Here is a 23917-nt window from a genome sequence, read left to right as displayed (position 1 = left end):
TGCATTATTAGTCTGTTGAAAGTTGAAATAATTTTGTTTTAAATTATGTTTTTGAAAAGGAAATTACTAATGATTTAATGTAAAATGTCTGTAAAAAGAAATATATTTACTCACCACAAAAAATATTATGATGAAAAATGTTAGGAAAAGCAAATAAAAACTACATGTGTCCCAAATAAAACTTTTGCCGGTCTTTTAGACACAATCCTAAAGGTGATCCTATCCAAATGAAAGAAACTGAAAAAGTTGTCTATACCACCCACCTCTATGAGGACCATGCTGTTTGAAACGAAGATAAAGGTGTACAGATATTGTCAGAAACTGAGTTTCTTTTTTACTGTTGAGTGAGTGGAGAGATCTTGTGGTTCATCGCGTTGGATTGGAAGCAATCCATGTGCATGAGGGCAGGATGACGGACCCACTACCAAGTGGGGATTTCTTTTTATGAGTATTTAGTGAGATGTTTTAAAGTACATTTAGTTCCTCTTGGAAAGTGATAGCTACATTGTAGAATGATGAATATTCTAAATTTATTAGCCAGTAGTTATTTGAAGTCTATAGACAGTTGGACATGCCAGAGATTATGTGCTATACCTCTACTCTTTGCAGATATGCTTAAAATATCAGTATTTTATGCTGTAAGTGCAAATTTCATGTGCTCTGATTTTTTAAAAATTTGTATTTAATTAATTCATAATATTTCAAATTATATTTTCTCTTAATTTACATTAGGTATGAATTTGAGAGTATATTTGCCTGGCATATATACATTTCCTTTAAGGTTTAATTAATTTGGTCATACAATTTTCCTTTTTCAAAGAAGTAAAGTCTGTTAGTGATTTATTTATTCTGCATAAATGACAAAGGCAGGTTTCAGTTTCAGCTAAAAACAGACTTTGTTCACTGGAATTTTTGTATCTGGAAAGTTGGCTATAGTTATTACTTTTCAACTTTGTAAATATGGCAAATTTCAAATTGAGATTAAAATAATAATATATTTTATTTTCAGATTTAATTGAAATTAGTGGATATTTTGTTGTATGCAACATATTTTGGGGCTAAAACAATTTGACAAAATCTCCGGGTGTGCTACAAAAATATTTAGTATATGCCAGTGAAAGCATGGAAAGACTTTTGGCATGCATATCAGAACCTGTATATATCATCACCATTGTGGCTTTGATATTATTACTTCTTTTCTGAATTCTTTAAATTATTGACTAGATTGGTTTTGTAAATATTAGCCTTTAATATTTTAGGGTGTATTGTGGTTATCAAACTTGTAAGTATGGCACACTAAGGTAAAAGTTATGAATCATTTTCTTGAAGATTTCTGTCTTCTGGGTTATTGCGCTGTGTAGTCTGGTCGATGTTAACCAACGTTTCAGAGGTCATACTGCCTCTGTCATCAGGGCAATGACGGAGGCAGTATGACCTCTGAAACGTTGGTTAACATCGACCAGACTACACAGCGCAATAACCCAGAAGACAGAAATCTTCATACTCACCGCTGTGAGAACCTCAAGTCTTACACAATCATTTTCCTATTGTGCAGGATATAGTTTGGCTATTTTGAACTCACTTAAGCTAATTTGACCAAATGAAACAGAGTAATCCTGGCAGTGAAAACACACTCTCAGATGAAAAATATTTCAAGATCAAGTTGTGGAGGACCATAACCATATATGATGTAACAATTTTTAACATAGCTTGGTTTTGATAAATTGTGTTTATTTTATCTGGATGTCAGTCTGTGGCATGCCGGATTGGATTAAAATATTGTTTCCATTTTAGTTTCGATAAATAGTTATGTTGTAACTTATGTTGCCAACTACAACATATTTTTCACTTCTTTGCTTTGTTGTAATTAAATATTTCTTTTTTCTGCCATTGAAGGTATAGGTCCATATCATCACAACCTGATTTGACCACCCTAACATTATGACTTGAGCTGTATAGATCACAAAAATTCTTTGTCATGTATTATTTCTCATATTTCATTATACATGTCTTAAGGTCGAGTGTTTTCCTGAGCACTGAGAGTTTTTAAACACTTGTAGTTTCTGCTCCTCCCCCCAGTTATTTTTTGTCTTTTGTTTCAGATTCATCATTGAACATGCTTCAGTGTCAAGATAAAGGATATGTTTATAATGAATTGTTTCCAAAGACTGTTAGTTTCAAGTCAAAAATTTATCACAGACATCAGCAGCTGTCAACAGATCGCTTTGCTTGTTACAAATGTGGAAATACTTACAAACATAAGACACATTTAACTCGACATGTGAAACATGAATGTGGTATTGAACCACAGTACCATTGTCCTTACTGTCCAAAACGATACAAGCAGAAGAAATCATTAACATTTCATATGCATAGGCATCAATAATAGCAGTAAGAATATGCATTTTTCTGAGAAATATATAACATTAAATTAAATCTACCAAATGTGTGTTTATTACTTTATTTAGTAACAATTTATATCAGTTATTGTACATCACATGGGAGATTATTATGAATAGCTAATTGGTGAGATATGAAAGGGAGTGATCATGGCTTATTTTTAAGGTACTGTCCCCACATTTGTCTGGAGGAACTGAAAATCACAGGAAATTTTAGTTGGGATAGCTGGCCTCTGAGTCAAGTGTCTGATCTTTCATCTCCCTTTTATGTATTTATTTAATCTCTATGGTCAAGCTTACCGCCATGACCCCTTTCAGGGTTTTCTTGTGAAAGAATCACAGTGGTTTCGTCTTGCCTTCCATGGCTGGTCTTTACCCACCAGACTGGAAGAGGAGACATGGACAAACATCCATGCCTTGAGTGGGACTCGAACCCATGGTCGCAGTGGCCAGGCGCACGAGGACCATGTCTCAGACCGCGTGACAACTGCGTCAGCCTTTTATGTATAAGAAGTGCTAAATGCTCACCCACAACATTATCAAAACCAAATATACATGAATCTGAAGAGGGATTGATAAGGTATTAAAATACTGATTGTTACACTGCAGTTAAAAACACCCATTCAGAAAGTACCTTTAACCTAACAAGGGAACCATCACTGTTGTCATGTTGAAATTTTGCCTGTGTATCCGATACTTCTTGCAGAATTGTAGTTACCAATACCAACAGCATGCATCTGAAATAAAATGCCAAAGCCATTGCAATAGATATTAAATTTTGTGCATTTTTTTCAGATACTTGCAGTTGGTATTGGCAATTAAAATTTTGCATGAGTCTATTACATGCCATGATCTACAAATGAGCAAAACTTCAGATGAAGTTTCAACATGACAACAGTGATTATTTCCTTGTAAGATATGAACATATCACATATATAATAATCTTCTTTCTTTATTATTGTTTTTGTTAGAATATGCCATTCATTCCATCACCTCTGCTTGCTCTTGTATTCTCTTTGTGAATTTATGTAAATCTGATATTTGAAATAAAATCTCAGTATTTTTAATGCTCTAGACTGCCATTTAACATGATTCTAAACCTATTTGATTTACTTCACAGCCTCGTGACCTATCTCTGTAAGATTCACTATATTATCCTCCTAAGTCCAATTTGACATCTTGAAGGAAGGCCCCTTTCTTTTCTGCATCTCCCTTGGGGCCATTATTTTCCTAAGCACTAAGAGTTTTCAGACAGTTTTCTATATATTTTTTTTCTTCCCCTTCCTTCCTGAGATGTGATTTTTCTGTCTTTCAGATTTACATTGGAACAGTCTTCAGTGTCAAGAAGAAAGCTATGTTCTAAATGAATTCCTTCCGAAGATTATTACTCCCAAGTCAGGAATTTATCATGGTCATCAGCAGCTGTCAACAGATCGCTTTGCTTGTTACAAGTGTGGAAATACTTATAAACAGAGGACGCATTTAACTCGACATGTGAAACATGAATGTGGTATGGAACCGCAGTTCCATTGTCCTCGCTGTCCAAAACGGTACAAACAGAAGAACTCTTTGAGGCTGCATATGTACATGCATCATTATTAGTAGTGCAGTGATTTTCTAATGAGTTTATGAATGATTTTGTTACACATTTATGTTGGACATTGTCCATTGAGTAAGATATATTTAGTATGCATTTTGTTTAAGAGTTGGTTCTGCTTCCATATTCAGGTGATTTGTTGTCATTATACTGATAGATTTACTTTAAATTATATTACTGGTGAATGATGGTACCGGTCAGTATGACCCCATTCACCTGAGCCTGGAAGTAAAGTCAACTCTCAGAATCTTGCATATGTATCTACCAACTGTACATCAGAAAGTTCACAGTGATCAGTTGAGGTATAATAGTAGTGGTAATCCATTAACTTTGGAGTTAAAATTCAACCAGCAGACCCATAGTATTTGTCTCATATCATATGTTTGAAGGTCCATATTAATTGAGGACTTGAATACATTTTTGGTCATGTCTTATAAGGTATCCATGTTTTGGGTAAAAGTTATGGAACTCCATAAAATATACATGTTATGTGTGATGCAATATGAAATGAATGAAGGATATGCATTTCTTTTAGGGATGTATAAATGGCATTTGCAAGGAGACTAGTAAGTCATAGAGGATGTTTGAGAACTTGCTATGTAATTTCCATTCTGAGCATGGAGCAGAAGTAAAGCAGAAATCATGGAAGTAGATGCGATGTGAAACATTTTTACAGATGAAGAGAGGACTCTGCGCTAGAGATGGAGGTTTTCATTGTTTTGGTATAAGGAATTCATTATTACATTTCTGCCAGAACTTTAGGTTACACTCTGCATGGAGTATATGCTGGATGAGGAATACCAAATAGATCATATTCAACACAACCTCCTGCTAGCTACTAAATTTGGGGGTTATTGGTATTTGCCAGGTGCATTGATGGAATTGCTCCTTATATTGTTCATTGTAGTCATCAATCCATATGCTGTGACATTAACATTTAGTCAAATGTCTATTACCTTATACAGTGAAATTTGATTTCAGTTCACTTCAAACAATAATTTTCTCCTTTATCTGCTGATGTTCATTAGTACAAAACAATCCCTCTTTTTTTGAATGAAAATATACCTGGTAGGAAAGGGATGAAGATGATGATCATCGTCATTATGGGTGACCCAATACTTTCAAAGGCGTTAAGATATACTCTGTAAAATGTTTGATGTAGTATAACTGTAAGGGATCAGAATCCTAATGATTGTAGTAATAATATTATTTGATGGTGGGTCAGTACATTATAGAGTAGAAGAAAATATATATGAATTGATAAATGTGTTGAAACTTAACATTTATTTTATTTATAATAGCAATTACATTAATAATATGCCTGAACTTTGCTACATAGGACATTAGTTGCCTGTTTCAACCACTGACAAAGTTATTTCCACTTCTGCATCATCTGCAAAAATATAACCAACAAAAGAGCAATTTAATAGGCTAAAAACAAGTGGGATTCACTTGGGACTAAAGTAACTGACATAAATGATGGAAACCAAATTTTGGACACCTCTGCACATCTACTGCCACATGTCCTTGTGAATCAATCAGCTTAGGAAAAGTTGGTGTATTAAGTATTCAGTCCCTGAAGCGTATAATCTGTTTATATCCTTATCCCTGTGCCACTTGCCTTTGTTTATATTGATCACTTTATACTGGACTGCAGGAAGGACATACCAGAACGTCCCATTCCTTCCTAAGGCTACAAGCATCCTTTTGGTTACCTGGGATTTATGTTGGTGTGCATTGTTGTTTTGGAGTATACCATGAGTTATAACAGTTGTGACATTCAGTTGCTAACCAAATTGTGTAGTAATAATCATGGCAGGTGCTTCCGCCTTGTAATGGCAGTTAGTATCTTTGCTCAGCATCTAGCAGGAGGTTCATGTGTTTGTATCTTATTGACTTACCTCCTCAAATTGAAAGTTGTATGCTTAAATGAAATTCGCAACTGCTTTAGATTTATACAGGATTTATATGTGCCCTGATATTAATATTGCCTTAACTTCAAGGAGTACTACTGGTTGTAACTATGAGTTATAACTTATCAAAAGAAGTAATTTAGTGTTTTTGACTTAAATTTTTTTTAGTACTGTACATGTGCAGATATATAGAAAAGTTAAGACCTTTGTAAATTAAAATGTGTCTGGAAATGTATGTAATTACCCCTGTAGCTTGGCTTTGTGGTGGTGGTGGTGGGGTGGGATGGGAGGTTCAAGAAGCAAGTTTTTGCAGTTTTCAGACATTTGTTACAAATTATATTTTTTATGTTCTAAATAGTTTTTCCTGTGAATTTTGAAGAACTGTCTGCTGCATGTGGATTTAAACTACAAGCGCAAATGATAAATGTTAAACCGTGTCAGAAATATCTAACAGCAGGCATGTAACTTGCATGAAAAGTTACATCAGTAATTTTCAAACACAGTGTTGTATTAAGACATCCATAAAAGTGTATTCTATTATGTACTTGATTGAAACATTGTACTTCCCATTCAAGCATTATTGGAATATCTCATGGAGTTTATGAAATTAGATTATTTAAAGTGAGTGTAATTTTTTACATATCAGCCCCAAGGATTAATAAAACAAAATTGGTTTAATGGAATTCTGATTTGCATTGAAATGTGAAAGTGAAGATCTGTTACCCCAAAAAGTGACAGTTTACATTTCCTGAAATGGTGGATTAGAATTACAAAAAGTCTTTCAGAGGCCCTTGCTTCCCCCCTCATCAGGGCATGATGGAGATACCAAGGACCTCTGAAAATGTTGTCAAATTAATACCAGATTACATAGCACAACAACCAAGAAGGCAGCCATCTTCATACTACATACATTTTAATGCTAGACTATAAACTGTTTAATTTTCACCCAGGCTGAAAATGAAATCCATGATTTTTTAGCTTATTAGGCCAGTGCACTCTCTTAGTGCTTCTGTTTAATATTACACCTGATCAGCTATTCTTCCTTCAATTTCAGTGTTCTGTAGTGTTAAATATAAATCAAAGTTTACACACTAGGCTGGTAACCTGTCAGGTAATTAAACGTTTTCTTTGTTTCTGTGTTAGTTCAATTTAAGGGGAAAAAATACTCTTCTTCCTTTTTAACCAAATGTCATATTTGAGTGTTGGTCAGTCCTGCTTCATATTCCAGAGTTTGTTGGCCCAGAGATCAGCTATCCTGACTGTTTTTTTCTTTTGTGATTATACCCCATGAATCCAGAAGAATGCAAGGACAGTATCTTAAAATACACCATGATCACTTCCTTTCACATCTTTCCAAATCCACTTTTCACAGTTTTCCTCTAATTAGCTACTGTATAAAGTAAGCATTTGAGAACATGTCCAGATTGACATAATGATAAACATGTGGGAATTACCCATGTTGAATTCTGGCCAGGGATTGGTTGTCCTGACTAATATTTTAGTCTCTCCAGAAACATTTCAGGAGACTAACTTAAATTAGGCCATGAACACTTCCTTCCATGTTGATCCCACATGCCCATAAAACCATTATAGATCTCATTTTCTTTGTAATTCCAGCAGTTGATAATGATTTTTAAAATATGCACATGCCATCAAGTTTTATAATTGAATTTTGCATACTGTATGAAGTAGTTCATTCTGTGTTATTAAAAAATTACAGTAGTCACACATTCTTACATCACAAAGATAATTAGTTCTTATATTCACTCTTTAAAGTACCAACTGAGCAATTGGTATACTTGCATTAGAGAGATACAATCTGGGATAGTACATTCAATAAACAATGCCTGATTTCTTACAATTGTATGCATTATCCATTTGTGGCCACCATAATAAATTAACTTTGCATCTAAAACATTCTACAAATCATAAATATTACTAAAGTTGTTGAACTGTATTAAATTACATCTCTTGTCTCTTGTTTCAGATTTACATTGGAAAGTGCTTCACTCTCAAGAAAGTGGGTATGGTTTTAGTGATTTATTTCCGAAGATTCTTAACCCAGTTATGGAAACCTACTGCTTTACACAGCGGAAGCGTAATGAGGGACAGTTTGAATGCCGAAAGTGTGGAAGTGCATATAGGCATAGAACCCACTTGTATCGTCACATGAAATATGAGTGTGGCATGGAACCACAATTTCACTGTCCACACTGTCCAAAACGGTACAGGCAGAAGTATGGCTTACAAATTCACATGCTGAGGCATCACAGCTAGATGTTCTATTTGTACTGTATTTTCAGTATGTATGTATAATACCAGATTTGTGATATTGAAGAAGGAGTCTTGTATGGTGTGTTCTGATTCTGAAAAATGACTGCACATATAATTAAGTTAGTTTAAGTTTAATTTGCAATGTGCTGTTAGTCTTAAACAACAAATGTAGTTCACTTGATTGTACATCTATGAACCAACAAATAAAATTATCTTAAAATAATTTTCCCAGAGTTTGAGGGCATTTAAAAAACCCTAAAATTACGCATTGAGAAACTTAATAGTTTTCATTCATCTCCCAACATATCCAGAGTGATTTCATTAGAGACATAATAATTGCATAAACAATGTTAGTAGTAAAATCTGAATTTAAGAGAGAATGTGAGTGACATCGATGTAGATGTGAGGATTATGTTGTGTGTTAGAGGAATAGGGTGTGATTGTGTGAATTGGATTCTTGAGGCTCAGGCATGGGTCCTGTTGTGGGATTCTGTGAACATTATAATGATTGTTCAAGTTTCGAAGCACATATTTTCAAGAATGCTTCTGCACCATGCATTTATTATAATTTCTCTTTGCAAATCTTCAGTTTCTCCCAGGGAATACTGTTCATGCTGCAATCATGTCAGCTCATTTTTAGGTTTGTGTACTTCATTCTTGAGATTCAACAAGCTCAGTTTCACTAGGAAATGGTTTTGCTGATGACTCAAAGAATGTATCCATGCCTTTCTATTTATCCTCCTACTACTACATCTAACTTACTAACTAACTGACTGACTAACAAGAAACAAACAATATTACATGAACTTTTGTTAGCAGGTAGTAGTTGTTTAGTTAGCCAAGAAATTCCTTGTAATGGGATCAGAAGGTTTGTGACTAGTTCATAAAATCTCATATTTTTATCTTATCATGAACCCTTACAGCATCTGAGAGTTGAGGCTGTAACATTGTTGAAGATGGGTTGCGATAATGGATTGAACCCTGAAGGAAAACATTGGTAACCACCAACAAGACTACATGGCATTATAATCCAGAAGACACACGCCAGTTCATGCGTTTGCTGTATATTTCTCTGGGATTATTTTTTGATAGTATTCTCTCATCTCATATTTTGAAGTATTTAGACTAAAACATTGTATGTATTTGTTTATTCTCCATGTTCACTGTTATGTATCCCACTTTCCTTATCCTTCTAATCTTCTGTTGTTGATGATGTTATTCTCGTGTGTTGTGATAACGTGGAGACAATATGTTTCTCTGGAATGTTGGTATCTACCTGTATGTTGCATCACAGCCTAGCACAACATTTTCATCCTAACCACCATGCAAACCTTACATCTCAAATTTCTTTTGTTGTGCTTCATTTAACTACACCATTGTGAATGGTCTGTCTCTTCTGTCATTGTTTGTGTTTTACTCATTGTCTTATATTTGTTGTCACAGATCCTGGAGTTGTTTAACCTTTACCAGCTGTGCTGAAAAGTTTATGCACAGTCCAGCTGATCATGTGTTGCAGTATCATATGGCTAAATGGTTAACCCCAGAGTTATGGTTCAGCCTGCAGTCATGCAATATGGGAGTTTAAATTTCATATTCCCATATGACAAAGGTTAAAATCTAGTTATCTGAACTGTGGTGTTAAACATTAGATGGCACTTAATTAAACAAAATGTTAGGGGATAACTGTCATCATTGCTCCCTACTTTCAGCATCTCTATATTTGTATAATTTTTATCATATTTATTTATGTTTTATTGAAGATTTTTAAGAATATAAAGAAGTGTAACTTGTATATTTTGTGAACATGTTTTGATGTATCCAACATTCTTTTGTTTTCTCAGCATCTGTCGAGCAGCTGCTAGACTGGACTTACTGGGGCAACAAATCTCCACCATGGCTGAGTGTCAGTGAACATGAACAAGGGAATGCATGTCCTCAGTTGTCAGCTTCGCTCAACAGATTCCATTGTGATAAATGTGGGAAAGTATATCGTCATAAACCGACACTTAGAAGACACACAATGTATGAATGTGGAAAGGAACCCAGATTCAAATGCCCTTATTGTCCATACCAGACAAAGAGAAACAGCAATCTGCTCCGTCACATTCGATCTGAACTTCTTAGCAGGCATAAACGTGTCTGATGAACAGTTTACTAATACAAATAATTAGTTCGTACGAGGTGCGATCGGAAACTTTCCAGACTGCGCCTATAAAAACCCGTACACTTATCTCAGGTATTAAATTCATCCATCACCCTCGAAGTAATTCCCCTGGGAGTGAACACAACGATCCCAGCGCCGCTGCCAAGCCTGGAAGCATCCCTGGAAATCTTTCTTTGTCAGCCTGTCAAGCACCATCTGCGATTCTGCCTGAATCTCTTCTATCGTCTCAAATCTCCTTCCCTTTAGCTGAATTTTCATCTTTGGGAAGAGGAAGAAGTCACACGGAGCTTAGAAAGGAAGTTGGGGTCGGTTCTTGCAAGATATTTGAGCTCCTGACAAACGAGAAGTCGATTCTGCTTCTGGTCCTCAGACAGGATGCGTCGCATGTGGAGTTCTTCCTTTAGAATCAGCTGACAGGTCCCATAGCCTATCCCAACAATGTCGCACAAGTCGTTGATGGTACGACGTCGATCTTCGTGAATGGCCTGCCGAATCTTCGTAACATTTTCGGGCGTTGTGCTCGAAGATGGTCTTCCAGAACGCTCGTCATCATCGACAGAGGTTCGGCCATTTTTAAAACGTGAATGCCACACAAAAGTTTGTGCACGACCCATTGCGGACTCCCCAAATGCTTACTTTAGCATTTCATAGGTTTCCGTAGCCGTTTTGGCGAGTCTTTGGCAAAATTTGATGCACACGCCATTCCGAAATCGCAGGAGGGTCGGTGTAATGCACTACCAAAACGCCCGTAACTAAGAAACAAATGTTAATTCGATGACGCCGGTTGGCACACTGATTCACTATGAATGTAGGCCGCACCCCCTAGCGGCAGAAGCTCGTACTACATCCGGTTCGCCCTCTATTGACACAGTCTTGAAACTTTCCGATCAATGAAATGTTTTTAATGCTTTTGAATGGTTGTGTCCCAGCTCTTCAAGAAACAACTGTTGCATTTCCTGCAAAAGTTTGAACCCTTCATTTCTAACTATTTGTGTCATCTGCTGAATGAGGGAGAGTGAAGGAAGTAAGGTTTCTTGAATTATTAAAGTCCAGGAAATCCAAAGACTATGCAGTCTCAAATTAGTTTTGTCAGAATGAAATGTTTTTAAATGAAGCAAATGACATATAACTTCACATTCTTGTGTTAATTATTCCATAACATTTTGTTACAGTTTGCTATGTTTCTTGGCATCAAAATTATATATCACATATGAATTGTGCTTAAGTTATTAATTGGGGTACCATAAACAATCTTTATTCTTAAGATTTATGCTTATAAATACATTTTTCAAACTCATTTATAATGTTTTAATATAAAGCATTGTTAAATTTAAATGGACATGTATTATAAAACAGTGGTAGTGATAATAATACATTGAACACTGAAACTGGCTCCTGTCATTGGATTTGGTGTGGTGTTATAAGTTGAAATATATTGACTGAGAAGGTTAGTTACCATATAACATATAATGTGGAAGTGGAAATACACATGTGAGTGAATGGTTAAAATATGGAGGAACTTATACCATAAGGGACAAAAGTCACAGAAAAAGTCAGATAAGTTATTTTGTTCATGATATGTACTTCACCATACCTTTTTTTTCACAAGCAAATATTATGAAATAAGCATAGCTGCTTTCATAGTTTATCTTATTGGTAACATATCTCAGAAAGTGTCATAGAATAGAATATATACGTACTGATTCAAAAGGTTAGGTAAAAACTGGAGGAGCTTATAGAGGGACTCAGAGAGAACAACTTTCGAATAGGAATCCATGTCATCCGAAGTTATCCTGAGTCAGTCGAGGCCATTGAAGTTAGGGAAGTCTGACAACATTCTGCTGAAATAATCGTACTTTGCTATTCTCCTACTAGCTTAATTTTGAATCACACATATCCCAGCCGTTGGATAGGGAGAGGAGGGCCTGTTGAATGGCCAGCCCGCTCCCCAAACTTGACACCTCTCGATTACTACTTTTGGGGGCATGTCAAGAGCCTTGTTTACGACACACCGGTGGATGACCCAGAACAACTTTTGGCCAGAGTACTTGCTGTATCTGACGTGGTCCGTGAGACTCCTGGGGTATTTGAAAGGGTGCGCCAGAGTTTCGCTTGCCGATGCAATGCCTGCATTGAATGTGGAGGATGCCACTTTGAACACCTGTTGTAAATTTGATTTGTAAGATTGCTAATGTAATCCTTGTAAATTAATAAAAAAACAAAATTAAGCTAGTAGGAGAATAGCAAAGTACGATTATTTCAGCGGTATGTTATCAGGCGTCCGTACCTTCAATGGCCTTGACTGACTCAGGATAACTTCAGAGGACATGGATTCCTATTCGAAAGATGTTCACTGAGTCCCTCTATACACTCCTTCAGTTTGGTCCTAACCTTTCGAATCACCCTGTATGTTTGTATTATTCAGGATGTTTATCCTTGAAAACAATGACTGTTTTGCAACTTTGATGTAAGTGAACATATGACCTGACTTTTCAGTTGATATTTCAAATTCACATGGTGATGAATATGAAGATGACTTGTCTGGGATGTTGCACTATGTAGTCTGGTAGGTACTGACAAAGCTTCCCTGAAATGTTGGTCAGTGTCTACCAGACTTCATGGTGCAACATCGGGAAGACAGCCATTTTCAGGCCTTTTTAGTTTCGTCAAACATAATTATAACATAATTTATGCATAATTGTAAGGTTGATAATATCTTGTATAATTTTTTAAAAAAATAATTATGTGTATGAGTATATAAATATGCTTTGTTTGAGAATTTATGTTTATGAAATCAGAGTAGTGGCCATCATTACTGCTTTAATCTTAGTAAAGGTGAGGGGTAGAAGAAGATACAGCTGATTATATGAAGCTGAATTGTGGTTATACTGAGTTACTCAGTCTAACTAGAAACTTGTTAGGATATTTTAAAAAATGCCATAGTTACCCTACCCCTCCATCTGTCTGTATTAATTGATATTCTTCCTTTCATCTTACTGTTCGTTTCCTGATATACTGTGTTGTTTATAACCCTATGCCAAGGCATGTGAGAATCGAGGGTAAAATTCAGTTGTGCATGTTGATCTTCTAGGTTGTAATGCCATGTGGATTTCTTGGTAGATACCAATGTTTATAGGAATATACTGTATATCTTCAAGGCAAAGGTGGAGACAGTGTGTTTCTCCAAATGTTGGTATTTGTCTACAAGTCCACACAGTGCTACAACCCAGAAAACCAACATCAAAATCTTACCCGCTGTGAGAACCTAAAGTCTCATATAGTGAAACGCTGTTGTTCCTTATACAAAAAAATATTTTAATCTAAGTAATGTATTCTATTGTTTTTTCACTTGAAGAAACTGTTTTCCATCATATTGAATTAATTGTTTTAATCTAAGTAATTTGTGTTTCTCAGTGTTCCATCACAAATTGAACTTCAAACTTCATAACATTATGTAGTCAATTTAAATTACAATCTTATTACTTTATGATGTTCTCTGACCTACACAGGGGAGTAAGTAAGATAAAGAGGAGTGAGGAGATGTAGTATAATGAGCTTAGATATTAGTGGCAGAAGGGGAGGTAGTGACAGCTTAGCTGTAAATCTGTTGGGGAACACTAATTTTTAATTTGCATGAGAGTTATTCATGTAGAATTTCACAGGATTTTTACTTTTGTATCACTGGACCTCAGACATTTCAGGAAGAAAAAGTGGAAATATCTGAAAGACAAAATTAATGTGCTAGCAACACATAAAATAAGCAACAAATAACTATTAACACTATAAAAAAGAAACTATTGCCATACGTTTTTCAACCTCAAGAGGTCATCATCAGTGGTATCAGGGAAATTAATTCATTCAATGAAATGGTTTAAACTGGATTTAGAAAATAAATAATGAATAGGGTATTTAACAAAAGTATTTCAAGTAACACTACACAACATCTAGCCTATATAGAGTAAGATCTCAAAATTTGGAAATTATATGCTGGGACATTCTATATAAATAATTTAATAAAATTTTTGAAACATGCAAGATTAATTTTAAGAACACTAATTAAAGTATGCTTTATAGGAACGGCAACAGGTGTTTATCTGCATAATAAACCTTTTCAAGGTAAGACTTTTATAAGTTTTAAATACATTACATATTTCAGACTGCCAGATTCTGGCTTTTGTGAAGATCCATGTTGATATACTGTTTAGTGTTCTCCTTTAAAATGAAACAAACTTTATGTGATCCAATAGGTATGAGTTATATTGAATGTAAACTTGGAGAACAAAATAATGGATAAATAAGATGGATTGTTTTTATTTTTCTGTCTTTATCATAATATGCATTGGAACAGTAATAACATTTGTATATTCCCTTGTAGATCGTGTTTCTTGGGAAAGAAGATGCTCATGGCCCGAAGGAGAAATTTATAATGAAAATGTGATGGTACCTTTTGAAGTCCAACAGCTGTTGTTCTCCTGCAGAAGACCCACTAACCCAAAGTGTAACAGTTTTATATGCCCAGACTGTGGGAAGACTTACTGTTATAAGAAAAATCTGATGCGTCATCAAAGGTTGGAGTGTGGCAAGGAGCCACAGTTTCATTGTTTATACTGTTCACATAAAACTACACAAAAAGGAAACTTACTTCTGCATATCAAGAAAATCCATCCTTATAATAATTAGAATTTAGAAATATTGATAATTTATGTAAGCCCTGAAAATACAATATTTACAAGATGGGCATAATCTGAAGTTATTATGATATGTTTTTTTCTGATTTGAAATGTTTGTTGTAAATATGAAGTTGAATGTCTTCAGTGGGAGAGGAAGGGGTTCTGTACTCTTTAGTATTATATTCTCTAGAGTTATATCCAAATGTGTTCAATTTGAACCACAGCCAACTTACAAAGAGTGCCCAGTTTACCAACTATCCTGGCTGAGGTTTATTTTTCTTCTTCTTCCTTTGTTTTCTTTACATTACATGCAGGCGCTAAGGACATGTCTTGAAATTGACCATGACTGCTTATTTCCAGATCCTTATCCTCTCACAAATGTTTTTCATCTTTCCATGTGATTCAACAACATATATTCTGCAGTTTAAAAACATTGTTAAATAACCAAAGTATCTGTGTCTGTCTGTCAGTCAATCAGGGATGCCACCTCTTGCAGTGGGAATCATACTTCTTCATAAGAAAATAATTTGATGCCATAACAGTTAGAACACATAAATGTTAATTATGTATAACAAACTAACCAGTTCTGTCATAATTAAAAGTTCTACATCATTAGTATAGAAACCACACACTGTGCATATTTCTGAATTAGTTACATCAATCTCCTATCTTCACAGTCATGTATTCTTAAGTTTTACCTTATGTTTATCCTCCTATCTTCTCAGTGTTCCAAGTGACCACTTTTAAAAAAGTGTCCTCATCAGGGGGTCCACAGTGGCCGCGTGATCTGAGGCTTGGGTCTTGTGCCGCTTGGTTGCTGGGACTGTGGGTTCGAATCCATGGATGTTTGTCTGCGTTTTTCTGTGTTGTGCTGTCCTGTGTGCAGGTAGAGGCCTTGCGACGGGCCAATCTCTCGCCCAAGGAGTCCTACCGAAGGTCAATGGATCGAGCCAATGAAAAGTTGGGACCTGCAGTGCTCAGGCACTTGAAGAACGGGTTGTTCCCAGTATCACAGTCCCCATCAGAATTTCTGTATTTTTTGTCTGTCACTTCAGAATTACATGCCATTTCAAGTTAGTCATTACCTTCTTGATTTTGTTTTTATTTGTGGTAGATTCAGTGTTAATCTGAAGCTAATTGTACATTTTTGTTTTGTACACTTGTCTATAATCAAAATATAGAGAGGACTTAAAGTTTTTGAAGAAGGTAAATGTATTGTTACACAGATAGACTCACAAAGTTCTTCTGTGTGCACATTTAATAATACAAATAAAATGTGTGTCACTTATGGCTAATTCTGATTCTCTAGTTGCATGTGAAGAAAGTAGAAGGAGTTAAGAACATTAAACCCACCTGTTTTTTCTATTTTTATGTGAGTAGTAAGAGACAAATAGAAAAGAAGTAATGGACTATAACATTGTATTAAACAAAATTGCGTTATTGTCATTTACTTCAGAACATAAAGTAACTCATGTTTAATATGCTAGGAATGTGCGGCCCAGAATTATTTGAGTCCTGCAGTTAAAGAATGCATCATACATCTGACAGTGGAAAATGAGAAGTCTGTATGAATGTGTGTGTGTTTATTCCCTATACTGTGAAATCTAACCTGTGGAAATTAGGAAAGATTTTTAAACACCATGTATTATGCATATTAATATGCCAAGCTGTTTAAATTATAGTAAAATGCAAAATTTGAAAAGTAATCATGCATGTTAGAAACAATGTTCCTTTTGAAGAAAAATGGTAGTGCTACTTCAAAGTTATGCCTGACAATTCTAACATATTTTTACAATATTTTTTTTTTAGATTTTAAAGGAAAGGTGCCAATACTGTCTACAGGTGTGTACCAACCACATAATCATACTCTTAGAAGTAACTGAGCATTATCATTTAGCTGTGATAATAGTATTCCTATTTTAAAATTATGTGGTATTAAACACATAATTGAGAAGACATCTTATGTTGAGTGCATCAGGAATTTATGTACTTATAAACATGACACATTTTACTTGAATTTTATGTAAGAATATGTAACACTTTTAACTAACATTGTTTTTCCTTCTCTTTCTCTTCCAGCAAAACGCAAATTGATTCCAAGTCATCCCCATCATTGGTTGACATCACCTTGGATAGTCAGCAAAGTTCCACTCTTTGACCCTAAAGGACAGTTTCGGTGCGAGCAGTGTAACAATATCTACAGTCACCGCAAGTCACTAGTGCGACATGTTCGACAAGAATGTGGCAAAGAGCCACAGTTCCAGTGTCCATTTTGTAACCACCGTACAAAATTACACTGTAACATGCTTAAACACATGCGCAAATGTCAGAAAAAACTACCTTTTACCCACATGTGACTTACCAATAGTATGACAGCGTCATCCAACAAATAAACTTTTTTATGCAATTTGTGTAGAACTCATGAATGTAACATAATTTGATGCTATAGCTTAAATGCTCAAGGTTTTACTTCCATTAGAAATTATTCAGAATCAGATCTAGCAGGCTCCAAAATTATTGCCTAAATTTACTAACTGCATGCAATAGTCTACACCCAGATTCTTAAACTGATAAACAAAATGCACTTGCCACCAGTTTGTGTTAATTTGTTTGTGGATTGTGGCAAGATTATTTATGGAGTTATTTCTGTATTATGCTGTTATCCATTTGTTTCATATAGTTATAATGTAGAAAATATTTGTTGTGGCAGATTAATCCTTTCAGCGCTACATTTTAGAAAATGTGACACCACACCCTGTGTTTCTGTTTAATTTGTAAGATTATTTGATTTATTATTGCATTGATGTATAACACGTTTGTCTTCATGTCTGTCACTGAGGCTTATTTTGTTTAAAACATAACACTTCACAAGATTTAATTTATTTTCTTGTAATTCAAAAGCTGTCAGACTCAGTCCAGCATTGTTATTTGCCCAGTGTCAGAGTGAGTTTGACAGAGAACATGAAAGAGTTAATATTACAGCTTATGTTTTAGACTTGTAGTCCCAGAGCTACTTAAACAGAGGACTCCTTTTTCAGGAAAATGCCTGTGTGTTGAAAGACAAGATATGATTGGAATGTAAAATATGCAAAGAAATATGAATAAATTATATTTGCATTTCTGTGTGTTAAAGATTATTGAGTTGTGGAGAAGTAAACTAGGTATAACTTACTGAGGGCTTTATTCTTTGGCTCACATTTTGTTAATGCCATTGAACCTTTGAGCTGTGTTATCAGGGAGTTGATTTTGATTATTTTCATAAAGGTTCTTTGTGTTTCCAGGATAATGTTTTATGATATAAAATAAACTATATGCAAGTATTTGTGTCAGTGATTATTCCAGTGGTAGGTTGGATACTGGTTCCAATAACTAAATCCATTATTGGTATCTACTGCTTTATACTCTCCTATTTGGAAAATCTTCCCTTTGTCTTGAGTCAGTCCATTCTTCATAGTAAGTCTTAAGCTAAAATTCATCACACCAATTGTTGCTGGGAATCTGTTTGCACAATGTTTATACTAAGCTTCATGAAAATATATTAGTTCATTCAAAATTCATTAGCTGGGGATGGGTGCACAAATGCACATGCAGATATACCATAAGGCTATCATTTCTTATAAAATAAGAAGGAAGTAGGTAAATGAAGGAACTTAATTTACTTTGTGAGGATGTCAGGTGATGCTAACATTTTCATTTTTAGTGCCTACATCATGCCACTGCATATACATTTCTGGGAAATTAGAAGTCTTCATCTTCACTCTGTAAATGAAGATTGTTAACTTCTCCAGAAACATTCAGCCATTCAGATAAGTGTCAGGGCAGTACCTTTGAGTATGTCATAGTTGAGTCCTTCCATATGACTGCATACTGAACATATACACCTTGTTCAATACTGTAACTTTTTTAGTTGAAAAAACTTTGTAAAGTAACCAGGCATCAGTCAACATGGTATAATCACCAAAGATGGGAACAGTTTTTACTTTGAGTTTTGAGGGACGCATCCTGTTGGATTTTGAGCATTAGGTTGACAGTCCATCTAAGTAACAATTCTTGATTATAGTTTCAATGTTTATTAAGAATCCACTACACATTTCAACTTTAATTGTCTACCTTCAGGTGTTTCTCTTTAAGTGTTTGAAACTTCAGTTCAACTACAGCTTTCCACTGGTAGTTACACCTACATTGTTCACTCTGCAAAATTAGATAATCTGCTTAAGACACAGTCCATTACATAGTGAAGTCACCAACAGAAAATGTGTATACAAATTAGCAGTCACATATATTAGTTTTGAACGCTTAAAGAAAACCACATGAAGATGATCAGTTGTGGTCGAAGCATGTAGTGGATTCTTAATAAACATCGAAACTATAATCAAGAGTTGTTGTGTAGACGAACTGTCAATGTAACATAAAAATTTTTACTTCTGTTTGCAGTTTAATTTAAAGTGAGTTCTTTGTGGCAGATTTATCTGTGTAACTGATAAGTCTCAAGTTATTTCAAAACAGAATGCATACTGATGTTAAATTCTCTAATTTGTTGCAGGTAACATGGCTGAATTTCGAAGAGACAGCCGAAATACATACTTAGTTCATAGTTTCAATGAGGTTAATGCACAAGGAAATACACTGTGCTCCAGTAACTTTATGAACAAAGGCAGCAGTGATAACTTAAATATTCTGGAAGAACAAGTAACACAGTTACTTAGGGGAGAACAACCCCCAAGCAGTATTTCAAGTGGTAGTGTATGGGGAGTGGAGAAAGTAAAGAAGTGGTCAGGATTTGGATCTTTTCAGTGTCCAGGGTGTGGGAAAGTGTATCGTTGGAGAAAGAACATGATTAGTCATATGAGATTGGAGTGTGGTAAAGAGCCACAGTTTCAGTGTCCCCACTGTCCACAACGAACAACTCAGAAAAGCAGTCTGTTGACACATATACATAACAAACATCGGCAGTAAAACCATCTTTTTATTGTGGTACTGGTGAAGTAGTGATAAGCTCAGCATACAATGAATTGTTTTGAAGAACAGAGAAAATTCTAAATTGGATCACTTCAGCAAAGCATTCATATGTTCATATTCTTAATTGTAGAAGAACTTATGTGGACAGAGTTGATAGTTTTGTACAGCAAGGCGCATTGTCTGGCTGATTGTTTAACAACTTCTTTGATTTGTAGAATTTGTGATTGTGTTGAAAGAATAATTGAATTATGACGGATGCATTAAGCTGTATAACCACATGGGAAATGTTCTTCTTGCAGTTCATAAATGTTGTCATTTTTATTTTACATTGGGGAATGCAGAGAAGTGTGACAGTGCACATGATGTAAATGATTCTAAGCTTTCCCATTGTTGTATTATTAATGTTAATCCTGCTATTGGGTGCTGGCACCATGTGAATGCAGTGGACATCTATGCTGTGCCGGAATCCAAATCGGAACTGTCATCAATAATGTAAATTACAATAGTTGTAGTTCCATAGTATTCTAGAGAGCTATTATGTGCTACACAGATAATAACAAACAAACCATTTACAAATGTTCAATAACCATTGCTCATAAATGTATTAAAATGTACATACATTTATTGAAATTTACAGATATTATCTTGTTTGTGTTATGAGTGTATTTATCAGGTTCAATAAATTAGTAATGTGTATCAGATCTGACATAAATCTGTCAATGAGAAAATTCACAGTATGGATTTATTATTTAGTTATATATCCTATAGGGCTGTAGAGCTAAGAATAAAAGTGCCAGAGCAGTCTGGCACACAGTTCCAGGTTGGAAGGAAAAGTCATGAATCTTGATATAAGGCTACTTGATGAATGATAGTTTTACAGATTTAAGTGTAGAATTGAATCATAAGCAGCTCGTGAAATACATACACGTAAAGTGGCAGATTATTCCAGTTAAAACAGAGAAGTCAGAAATTAAAAAAGCTTAGGTACTTATATTTCTGTTTTATGTGAGACCTACAAGATACTTTTACATTTTCTGTCAAGTATTTCCATGAAATATTTTTGTAGTATTCTAAAACAATTTTGTATCCTGTCTGACTACATGATTTTTCTAAGTTTATAGAGGGGTATACTCCTTATCGAATATTATTTTAGGGTTAGGGGCTGAAATTCCCTTGATCTTGGTACACACCATCAGTGTTTGACATCACTAGCTTTAAAGAGTGCCATCGTGGTTCCATGGATCTATTAAAAAAACACTGGGGCTCTTCTGTAGATGGCACTGACTTGACTACAGTCTTGTTCGTCCCATAACATTCTTGTGAAACTTGAAATATTGCTGTCTTCCTTAAGTTTTCTGTTTATATGTTTGACAGTTGTTACCAAACTGTGGTTTGCAAAGCTTGTGGAAATACACAATGTGTAAGTTAACTACCCAAATAAAATGTGTAATTGCAAATTTTGTTATTTTTGTACTGTGCTCCAATTATATACTTTAGAAATACAATATAAAATAAGTAAACAAACAACTATTGACACTATAGTGTTAATAGTTGTTTGTTTACTTATTTTATATTCTAATACACTACACAGTATGCAAAGTTTTAAGATTTTAGAAATACAGTTAAATAGCTCCTGCCTGGTAAAGAAATTACTCTTGATTTTTTGAACATCAGACCTCATTTGTGTGGTACTGGGTTGTGTAAATTGATGGTTTATAAAACAGACATGTAAAGGACAATCTCTTTCAAAAATAACATTTTAGATTGGGATGTGTATATTTTGACTTTCAAGGAAGAAATTCATAGAATTAACTGTTTTTTTTTATATATTTTTGGTAGTTGTCAGGATTAAACCTAAAACCATTTTAGTATTGAACTTATGTGCTAACAACTGTTGGGTTTAATGTTTCATGTCAATTGTTAACATTAATATTATAAACAAGAATGATAAAAGAACCTGTCTTTGTAATATCAACAAATTATTGGATACTGGAGTACAGGTGAACTCCCAAAATGTATTAATCACACAATGGAGAGTATCCAGCATAATTGTGGTATAAAGATATTGACATTTTGGGTCTTTTTTCCACTGTCAGATGTGCTTAGAGATTGAGCCATTTTACTTTGAGCTGTCAAAAGGAAAAGGTAATGGTGTCTCTGTGAAAAAGCAACCTGTCATGTGGGTGTGAAGGTAAAACCACGAAGTTTCTATACCTGATATTATGTGGATTTGTGTGTGTGTGTGTGTGTGTGTGTGTGTGTGTGTGTGTGTGTGTGTGTGTGTGGATGCATGCTTGTTTGTGTGTAGTCACCTTTATGTTCTGGAAGACCAAGAATAAGACAAAAGAATAACTTTTGTATCAATGTTCGGTAGATTGTGTGTTGTTAAAACAATATGTTGATGCACATTTATTGACCATTATTCAGAATGTTAACATTGTCATTATCAAACAGTCAATGAGTTGGGCTGTTTCTTGACCCATTAATATCTCTCTTATCTAATCCTCTCTCTGTCAAGGATTGAAAGTGGTGGTAAACTTTCTTCAGCAAGGTCTTGCCTGCTTTGAACATCAGTGGAGTGTTTCATTCCTGCACGTACATTTATGTGTCATTTATTTTTGTTTGCTGTTTCTTTTTATTGCATAAGTTTCGTCTTTTACTTTCTGTATGATGTCTAAGTGTTAAGGAACTTATGTTACTGCATTATGCATAATTTCTATCTTTACTGCATAGTATGCCTTTCCATGGGACAGAACTTTTCTGTGCCCATGAAAGGGAAAAGTTAAGAAATTTATTGAATACTGATTGCATCAGAGGTTTGTATTATGACTGTTATTTTGAACACAGTGGCTGTTTGTTTTCTCTGAACTTTTTTTAAAAACTATGTTTTGGTTGTTACTAACATCTATTATGATCCTTGAATCTGCTTCAGGAAACTTTTCATTGGATTGGCTCATTGGACTTGAGAATGAACACAACCAGTACAGTAGTTCAAATGCTGAAAGCAGTATCAAAACACAAGAAAGTACTTGTGCTGGCTCATTTACATGTGCTACTTGTGGAAAGAAGTATACTTGGAAGTCATCACTGTTGAGGCACCAAAGAGATATGTGTGACAAGGAGCCAAGATTCCCATGCCCTTACTGTCCACATAAATCAAAACGCAGGGTCAGATTGTGGCACCATATTGCAAAAATGCACCAACCATAGTTCCTGGTGTGCATGCCATAGCGAAGAAGTTTATGTTGAAATTTGTTATCTTGTTCTGTGTTTTCCTAGTACCTCTTTCTGAGTTTGTTACTTTATACATCATTGAACAGTAGAATGATTATGGAAGATCCAAATTGATCGTGATGTGGAAGGAAGCGGTTGTGGCCTCTTTAAATTTATTGTTCCTGTACTTGCTTGAAGATGTGGTTGACTTCAGGGTGGAAAATGTTGAGCCTGGATAGAACTTGGGATATCCTGAGAAGGACCAGGAATGTTAATCTCTGTAGCTACCATAATGCTCAGTGATTTCAACTACTGCATGTATGTAATGTGAGTTGGTGCAGTGTGGTTACTATCTATGTGTTCAGAACTTTTTGCAGCTCTTTTATTCCAACACAGACTTATATTTTTTAACAAATGTAATACTTCTATTCTTGCACAGGCAACTCAGAATGAAAGATCTGAGACCTCATAAGGTACCATTTGAGACTTCACTCCCATTGCAAGTTTCACAGAATTCCTCATACCATCTCTTTTGAAGTATGAACATTACTATCTTTTTCATAACTATTGTTACTTTTCAGTTTATAATTTTAGTTTGTCATATGTTGTTTAATAAGTTTTTTATATAAATGCAATGCATCCATGTATGTGCTTAACCGAAGAAATCTGTACAGTAATAATGCAATATTACTCTTCTGAATGATGATATCATCCCAAAGTAAAGCTGA

At 34.9% G+C, this 23917-nt stretch overlaps 1 protein-coding gene across 2 annotated transcripts in view; it reads left to right on the top strand.

The window, feature by feature from the left end:
• Positions 1 to 18337, top strand: part of LOC110827600 (uncharacterized) — a 264274-nt gene extending 245937 nt beyond the window's left edge. The window contains exon 5 of one of the 2 annotated variants that reach the window (XM_022059406.2): positions 17097 to 18337. In XM_022059406.2, coding sequence (XP_021915098.1) covers positions 17097 to 17374 — 278 coding nt within the window. In that variant the 3' untranslated portion in view covers positions 17375 to 18337. Of the gene's footprint in view, positions 1 to 10024; positions 13127 to 17096 lie in introns of those variants that run through there. The other variant, XM_022059398.2, reaches the window with a different exon arrangement.
• Positions 18338 to 23917: the final 5580 nt, after the last annotated feature.

This window comes from Zootermopsis nevadensis, unplaced genomic scaffold (genome assembly GCF_977971745.1).
Source record: "Zootermopsis nevadensis isolate Lab colony 2312 unplaced genomic scaffold, Znev_1.0 Znev_ptg000028l, whole genome shotgun sequence".
NCBI lineage: Eukaryota > Metazoa > Arthropoda > Insecta > Blattodea > Termopsidae > Zootermopsis > Zootermopsis nevadensis.
This window is presented reverse-complemented; position numbering and strand designations above follow the sequence as displayed.